This window comes from Castanea sativa, chromosome 12 (genome assembly GCF_040712315.1).
Source record: "Castanea sativa cultivar Marrone di Chiusa Pesio chromosome 12, ASM4071231v1".
NCBI lineage: Eukaryota > Viridiplantae > Streptophyta > Magnoliopsida > Fagales > Fagaceae > Castanea > Castanea sativa.
Window position 1 is genome coordinate 48,897,973 of NC_134024.1, and position 9,464 is coordinate 48,907,436.

At 34.9% G+C, this 9,464-nt stretch overlaps 1 protein-coding gene across 1 annotated transcript; it reads right to left on the reverse strand.

Moving 5' to 3' along the window:
* Nucleotides 1–279: 279 nt before the first annotated feature.
* LOC142619071 (TMV resistance protein N-like) lies at nucleotides 280–9,197 on the reverse strand. The gene is made up of 7 exons (XM_075792147.1): nucleotides 8,698–9,197; nucleotides 7,199–8,297; nucleotides 6,753–7,094; nucleotides 6,382–6,668; nucleotides 5,589–6,264; nucleotides 4,855–5,510; nucleotides 280–667 (listed from the first exon to the last, which is right to left on the reverse strand). Exons 1-7 carry the CDS (start codon nucleotides 9,195–9,197, stop codon nucleotides 637–639), a joined length of 3,591 nt encoding a protein of 1,196 aa, XP_075648262.1. The 3' UTR covers nucleotides 280–636.
* Nucleotides 9,198–9,464: the final 267 nt, after the last annotated feature.

Genomic DNA, 9,464 nt, shown 5'->3' on the forward strand with positions numbered 1-9,464 from the left:
CAATTCTTGCTTATATCATAAACCAATTGGTGTTTTGATCTAATGATAAAAAACAATCATAGGGAATGCCACTAATTTAAAATACTATCATATCTATAATAATAATAATAATAAAAATTAACTATTTGGCTTAAAATACTAGGATGGAATACAAAGGTGCTAAAGCGGGAAGACAATGACAAATGTAATTACGGATTGGGTGTTTGTCCTTACTCCTACAGACACTTTTGTTGCATCCTCACAAAAAATGGAATTGAGCGTTCTTCTATCTTTTTTGGATAATTCATAATTTTTTACTGTTACAAACAGAAACAATAAGAACACTTAAACATCATTTAGTCCACTACAACAAAGGCATCTGCCCTGACCTATACACTAAGAGATCATCTCCATTTGAAAATAGTGTTACATCACCCCAACCCAGTACTACACAGAGATACAAGTCTTCAGACTAAACTAAAGCATTAGATTGCTGTTAATCTTACCCAACATCTTCTTTTAAAAAATAAAAAATAAAACCAATCACAAACCCAGCTACTATCAAAACTTTTAAGCAGAAGCCATGAATGATGGAATGTGGTACACTCCAGTTATAACAGATAACTCTCTTCACTATGATTTCCTCTGAACACCATTCTAAACTTGACATCCTTTCCCACTTTCTTCCCTTTGATTTCCTCTGTTTTGACCTCTCCATGAATTCTTGAGTTTATCTGAATATGTGATAGACATTAGCACACCAAACCACTCTGCACAAGAAACTTGTGAGGCTCTTTCCTTTGACACTCGGCTACCCACGAGTGCCTATTGGACCCAAGCACTTGTCTATCATATATCATGATAGCATTTACTGACACACGTCTGCCCAAGTATCCTATGTATTTTCTGTGAAGTGTACTCAGCTGAAATTTCATAAGCAATGTCACAAAACCGAACCCCCTATGACACTTTTTTTTTTCATCCTGAAAGCAAAATGCATGTGATATTAGTTATGCCAATAACATATGGGCAAAAGCCAAGAGGATCTAATAAATACTAACATATAACACAGAATATGCAATTACAGTACAAAATGAGTTTGCATGATGTGCAAGTAACATGAAAACCATGCAATCAATTACAATTAGTACCAAGAAAAGCCTCTTAGCAAATACTAATTTTCAATTCTCGTCCCAGGGTGAATTTGGTAGAACATCTCATCTGTTTCCAATTGGTATTACCTCTAAGTGTTCATCATGTGTTCATTTTCCCTCTTGTAGTCATATCTCAAACATTATAACTTCAGCCATTACTAGTGTTGCACAATATTGAATTTTTGCTATAAGGTGGTAAAAGTATCGCTCTACAAGCAAGCCCATTTCAAAACCTTGAACAAACCCAAGCTGGTTCAACAATAAATTTATCACATGCTTCATAGCCATGGTTGAAGTGACTGAAATAATATTTTCATCCGCTAACCATCCACGCATTCTCAATTAAACTAGATAAAAATCAGCAACTTTTACCTTGGCAAGATACACATCCAAATCATAGCCAAACTAACTGAAATACAACTGCACATTATCAACAGTAGCTTCAATTGGAATACATCCTATGAAAAGCCTCTTTCCCCACATAGCAGCTGAACTTGTCAAAGGCTTAACAGCACAGTCATCAGCAGAAGCTGAACCAACCACCATTTCTGCACAGTCATCAGCAAGTCCTCTTTACGTCCGGAAGATAAAGTCAATTCACGGGCATCTGACCAGTTACATGAGCATGATCTGCAGGAGAGGCAGAGTCAACAGTAATATGCACATCGCCACCCCCAAAATAAATAATAAATAAAAAAACTGACAGCTTGAGAGCCAATATACTAGCATAAAATTGCAAATATTTTCTAATGTACAACAAGGGAATTCATAATGACTGTAAGCAGAACTATTTGATGTCCTGCAAAAGGAGAACCAAACCAAAAATTAAGGAATAATATGGGCTAATTTAGATCTTGAGGATACATTTTCAGTGCAGTTTAAGATGCAGAGAACAGTATAAATCGTGCACATGAGGTCTATCAATAAAATTCCAGATTGGGACATTGTCCCATAAGTGTCTGTGAACACTAGCATTGGGCACAATATCACACAGATCATATACACAAGCAGTATGCTTCTCTCAGTTGTTACTTCCTATGACCACTTAAAATGACGTGAAGGGCAGGCAATCACATAATTTAATTTAAATTTATTTTCTGTTAGTGCCAATCTAAATCAACTATAATCTACAAACAACAATGGTCTCGAACCTCTTAAGCTGTCTATTACAATGTTTATCCAAAGGAATAGAAAACATATACATTTTAGCAATGTTAATCTATCAATTATTGAAGAGAGAATACCCATTTTGTGGTAAAATTTCCCCTTTTTTTTTTTATAAAATTCTTGAATTTCACACCTTCAATAATCAACTTGCTGGGCTATATGGAGCCTGTTTTGTGTTCAATTAGTTTGTGATCCAATCTGACTTGGATGCATTACAGTTTTAAATGAGATTTTTTGTGAGCCTTAGTTCATGGAGCTGAGGCCTGGGCCAGCAAGATCATTTGTGGCTTGTTTTGTGCCCATTGTTTGGGTATATAGTGGAGAGGTTGTTTTCCCATATCTTTAAGAATGATATCAATGGGGTTGTCTCAGTCTCTCAAGGTAAAATTCCTTATTAGAGCTTCTTGTTCTACTGGGTCATGCCTCATAAATCATAATTATAATTTTTCATTTTTCTTTCACAATTATCAATCATCAATTGATGAATGAGACCTCAATTAACAGATAAAAAGGCCACACAATCCTTTAGTGCTTGCTAAAACACTACATATCACCTTGCTGTTAAAAGAATAAGCCCAAATTCCTGCACTATCGAGCTTGGTCAATTTCTAGAAATTGAATCCTGGATTCTAGGAATTGATGCTTTTGTATTATCTGGTAGTCTAGCCCTATTTTGATTTTGTTTATATATTTCAAAGGGTCATGAGTTCATACTATAATCATGGTTCTATTGATAAAATGCCAAACTCCCTTCCAAGGTGAAATTGAAGGACCTAGATTCAAAAAGCCCCTTCTTAAAATCTATAATCACAACGAGAAATTGCATAGATAAGCACTAAAAAGCAACAACCCTACCCACTTCTCACAACCTACATCCTACATTCTCAGCCAAGCCAAAGAGCACTTCACTTCATTATTGTGCAATCTACCTGTCATATAACCTACAAATATTGTCTCAAACTTAAATACAGGCCAAAACTGATTATCTAATTACAAAACCAACATGATAGATAGTAGCTTACCTGCTGAACCAGAGCCACCATATGGGCAAGGATGATGCATATGCTCTTTTGGGGCTTCCTTATCAAGTGACCCAGCTCATGTATAAGGAGTACAGCAATGTGGTCATCTCACAACCTGTCCCCAAATAAACAACATTCTCCTCCAACGCTTTCTGGCATAGCTCCAACTGGTACCTTCAGAAAACATATATATAAAACAACATAAACCACACTAAGGTCCTATTTTCTTGGAAAAATACATTTTATTTGAAGGAAAGAAATTGCCAGCAAAGCCAAACACAACGAGCTTGCCAGAGCTGTGCATATGATCTGAAAAGTTTCTAAGAAAATATATATATATATATATATATATATATATATATATGTATGTGTGTGTGTGTGTGTGTGTGTTTTGAAGGAAAACCCAAAAATTGAGAACTCAAGAGAAATAAGTCAGGAACCGCTATTTCAGCCCATATGATTCAAAAGCTTTTTACCCTTTTCATACTAATTAACCTCAACTTTCCTTGTAGCCAAACAGAAATAGCTCCAAACCCAGTTCCACTCCATCATCATCAGCATCAACCCCACAGACACTTAAAGACAGCGTTGTGGTCGTTGTAGTAAGCACCAAACCCTGTGCTCTGGCAGTAGTACGATCATCTCTGCCATCCGACATTGCGCAGCCTCTTTATCTGCTATTGGTTTCTAAATGACAAATAAGATGATAAGAAGTTTCTAATTCCAAATTGTCCAGAATTGTATCTAGACGCTTGTACAATAGAAAAGAAAACAAATTTAACTAAATAAACAAATAAAATAACAGTTTGTTTAGAGCACAACAATAACACAAATAATGATATTTAGCTGATAAAAGATAACCCATCAACAACAATATTGTAAGGAAAGATAATCCACACACAAACACACTAGGAGTTCTAGACAAAACTTCATTTCTAAAATCAAATTGTTTAAATGAAAAAAATATATATAATTAAGTTTCTTATATTGGGATCCAAAAAAAAAAAAAAACAGAAGCCAAATTCAACTATTACAGGCCCAATTCTAGGGCAAACTCAACACAAAAGCCGAAAACCAAATGGCAAATTTCCAAAGCTTCATACAACTGGAATAAAAATAAAAAAATCATTGACTCCATTTTCAGATTTCAAAAGGGTTAATGTGGTGAAGAAAAACAAAATCACGTGCCTATTTTTTTTATAAGCCCAAACAGAAGGAAACCTCTCTAGGAAGGAAAAATGGTCCAAATATTCATTTGATTACACAACAACACTGAAGTGGGGATGCATCTATTCAATTGTATTCTCCTATGGAAAATATTGTAGCAAATACTATAGATAGAACAACAAAAGTGCTGATTTTACCCTTTGGCATAATTGAACAAAATGATGAACACACAATCAATTGCAAACTAGTCCCATAAGAAAGAGAAAAAGGTGACTTACAAAAAAAATCAAAGAGAAAACAAAAAGCTGCTCAACTGTGCAAATTCATCAAAGTTGCCACTTTCACTGGGATTCCTCATTCCTCACTCACAATCGAAGTCACCTTGTCCTTGTATGCATAAATTCCCAATCCAGTTTTCAATTAGATTAGGGTGCTCTGTCCACTTTGGGTGTGGTGGTTCATCATCACAGCTTTCCTTAATTTTGGTATCTTTCTCTGAATCACCTAAATCATCATCCTCATAATAAGGAGTGATAATGCAGCTGCTTTGATTAAGATCTTCAATGTCTTGCTCGAATATCAAATGAACTCCGCATTTCGTAACCTCCAAGCCTGGAGTTTCGGGTTCAAATGTAACCTCAATTTGGGTGAATTCATTAGCATCCAATTCTTCTTTCCAACGGCTTTCGAAGAGTGTAATGGGAATATATTCGAGCCAAAGATGATACGATTCAATCTTACCAAATTCCTCTGTTAAAGGAAGCCACACTTCGGGAGGTCCATATCCATTGGCTTTAATGGAACAATAAAGCTCATGTGTATCTATCATATGGAGAAGTGGATGATGCTGGTGGAATATATAAACAGCGCACACTGCGATTCCCATAAATTTGCAACAGAATAATAAATGTGAAGGCACTTGTAGATTCACTGAAGCCCCCACATTTTGGTGCTTAAACCAATTCGGAATTTCACTTCCAGGAATTGTGAGATATGAATCACTGTTAGGGTTACAACATCTCTGAAACAAACAAATCATGATGTTTAGAACTTCACTCACATGCAAGAGAGAAAGAGAGAGAGGGAGAGAGAGACAGACCTTAATGATATAATATCTTAGAATTGTTGACAACAAGTCACCTATGCCTTGATTATAAATCAATTTGACGCAATTGAGAAGATATATAATCGGCCGAAAATCATATTCCGGACTTAATGATAATGTTTCCAGTGAGGTACACCCTGTTGCATCTATAAAATACATATTTAATGGAAGCTTGGGCAACATTTGAAGTTGATTGCATCTGCCCAAATAAAGGCCTCTCAAATTAGATAATTGAATGATACTTTCAGGAAGGCAAACAAAATTGTTTCCTGTTAGATTTAATACTTCTAAAGATGACAAGGGCCCAAGAACATCAGGAATCGTTTGAATATTGCAATAACTTAAATCCAGTTTTGTCAAAGACCATAAGCCTTGTAAACACTCTAATATGCCCATGGGATCAGGACTTCTTTTTCGTTGCATTAAAGGAAAACTCAGGAGCTTATTGAATGATTTAGATGATAGCCCCACACATCCACGAAGAGATAGTATTTTGAGATTTTTTAAGTGAACAACAGATAAAGGAAGCCCTGTTATAGCAGTTCCACTCACGTCTAACTCCTCTAGGACTTCGATATTACCCAAATTCTCTGGTAATTCATCAAGTTTTGAGCAGCCAGATAAAGTGAGAATTTTTAGAGACGTCAAACAACAACATGCATTCAAAAGACTTGAAAGACTTTTACAGTCTCTTAGATCCAATTCAATAAGGCCATTTAAATGTTCCACTAATAATGGTAGATCTTTTATAGCTGTCTCACTCAAACAAAGTTTCGACAAACAAGACATATTTCCTACAATTTCTGGAAACTTCTTCAATCTTGAACAACCACCAAGATCGAAAATTTCAAGTGCTTCCAAGCTAATCTTGTGAGGAAGGCTTTCAAGACATTTGCAACCATTCAAATCCAATCGAATAAGCTGTTTGAGATCTCCAAGAGATGTGTGAATCTTATATAGTCTTGTACAATGTCGAAGAATCAATTGCTTAAGCTTTGGAGCTCCACTAAGGTCTGGAATCTCAATCAAGTATTGAGAGTCACTGAGATCCATAAGTTTTAATGCATCTAAAATCTGTTATAAACCAAAAAATATTAGATAAAGTGTAGTATTAATGAAAAGGAAGAAAGTACACATTTTCTTAAGTGAAAATCTTACCATAATTCCTTTCCACAATTGTATGATGCGGCTACAATGCATTCTGATTTCAACAAGTTTGTTCGGTTGAAAACTAGTTGGCATGGATTTAAAAGGATATCCATGCCATTCTATAATGCGTAACTCATTAGAAAGATAACTAAGATCTTTTGGAAGATGCACATTACCTCTAATGAGGACTTTTGGTAGTTTCATGGTACCATTTATGAACCCTTTTGGAAGTTTCATATTACCAATTATAAGCAATCTCAAAATTTTCATCTTTGAGAAAACTTCAGCACTCAAGTGTTCCACTTCTTGAATAGGCATGTTTAGCATTATGCCTTCAACTACCTCTGTTCCCTAATAAGAAAAAACAATGAAATTAGATAAATTGGTAAATTGTTAGAAAATTTTATCAAAATATATATACTACTCTAAGTTCAGTTTTGTACTAGTCAACTTACAGTATTATTCTTCAATACATGAATGACATCATCATAAATCCACAACCTACTACGTCCACCAGGCTCCCTAGGAGATTCATGACGAACAATTTCTTGACCCATATCTTGTAGCAAATCATGCATCCACAAAGTTCCATGGTCATCAATGGTTATGAGAGATTTGTCCATAAGAACACCAATATCGTAGTCTAGAGAATAACAAAAACTTTCCAATATATCTCTTATGCAGTCTTTGTTCTCTCCTTTGAAAAAACATGCAATATCTAGAAACAATCCTTTCTGTAAATATGTAAGCCCATCAAAACTTATTTGAAGTATATCCAAAATGTTTCTATTAGGTTCTTCTTTTAGTTTATATAGGGCACTTTTCCACTCATTCAATCTCTTAGCAAACAATGAAGAACCTAAAACTTTCAAAGCTAAAGGAAGGCCTTTAGCATAATTCACAAAGTCCTTAGACAAATTCACATAATTTGCTTCAGGATGAGGTTTATGAAAAGCTCTCCAACTAAAAAGCTGCAAAGCATCATCATTATTCAATTCCTTGGTTGTATATATGTAATCCACACCATATCTTATCAATAAATGGCTATCTCTACTTGTTACAATGATTCTGCTTCCAGGACCAAACCAATCATGCTTCCCTGCCAATGCTTCTAATTGCTCATCTCTATCCACATCATCAAGAATAATAAAAACATTTTTATTACATAGTGTATTCCTTATAACATTGATTCCCATATAAACATCCCATATGTTTATTTCACTTTCCATGAGGATCTTAGAAAGAAGTTGTTTTTGTAAAGAAACTAGACCTTGATTTTTAGTTTCTTCTCTAATATTAGCAATAAAGCTTCTAGCTTCAAAGTTACTAGAAATTCTTCTATAAATTTCAAGTGCAAGGGTTGTTTTGCCTATTCCACCCATCCCACATATCCCAACAAAGCGAACATCACCCAACCCTTCACCTATGTATGAATCCAACATTTCCTCAACACAGGAGTCCATTCCAACAAGGTCCTCAGAAACATATGGGAGTTTGTGATACAACTCACTAAATATTCTTTCAATGATTTTTTGTATAATTATTGATTCATGCCTGCAAAGAAAATAGCAAAACAATAATTTTTATGATGCAAAGCTAGCCACATTATTTAGAGACAAAACATTCATCATAAACATAATCTTAGCTTCGTTAAGCCACATTGAGAGTGCCTAATTATATTTAGAAATTCACTACTAGATGTATTATGGGGACAATTTTATAGCTATTAGGGGCCAAATTTGTTGCAAGGTCTGTGTACAGTAAATACTTGCATGTCTAGAATCTAGTCCTACTAGGATTAGAATAGGGTTAGTCTAGGTTATTCTATAAATAGTTAAATACTCTCTTATCATGTGGTCAAATAAAAAAAAAGTAAGTAATATAAATAAATTTTGAAAAAGAAAAAAGAAATAAAAGTTAACTATAAATAGCACTATTTCAAAGAAATTCATACTTATCCTTTAAATCCCATCCAGCAAGATCAGCAACTTTTGTCAGAGCAGCTTTCCATGTTTGTACATATCCTATGTTATCCTTGAAGCTCTCTTCATGTTTAGAAATGGCTTCTCCAAAAGTCCCCTTATGATCCCGCACATCACTAGGATTTACATAGTGAAAAACAGGTAGAACTACCAATCCCGTCATTTCCATGCACTCAACGATCTTTGTTAGTTCAATCAAGCACCACCTCGAAGAAGCGTAGTCACTTGATAGAATAACGACTGCAAACCTCGCCTCTTCTATTACTTTCAAAAGTTCTGGGGCTATGAATGTTCCCTGCTTGAGTTTTTCATCGTCCTTAAAAACATATATGCCTTTTTGTTTCAAACCAATATATAGATGGTCTGTAAATGTTTTGCGGGTATCCTCACCTCTAAAACTAAGAAATACATCAAATTTACATCTCTTAGAAGAAGAAGAAGAAGATGATGATGATAATGGAAGAAGAGCCATAAAGGAAATGGATGAGCTTGAACAGGGAGGTTATCATTCATTTTCTATCACTCATCAGTTTATTTTTTGTCAAAGTCAGTGGGGCCGTGGGCAAGTGGCCCCCCACTTGTTGGGATGAGTGTCTTTTTAATATACTTTTTTTCTTCCCTAGGCCTTTTTATGTGATATTTTTATCTTCGTTTTTTATCAAAAAATAAAAGGAAAACACTTGGAAAAGAGAAGGGCCACTTGCACAAGGAATCCAATGGAAATTGAACTTACTCAATT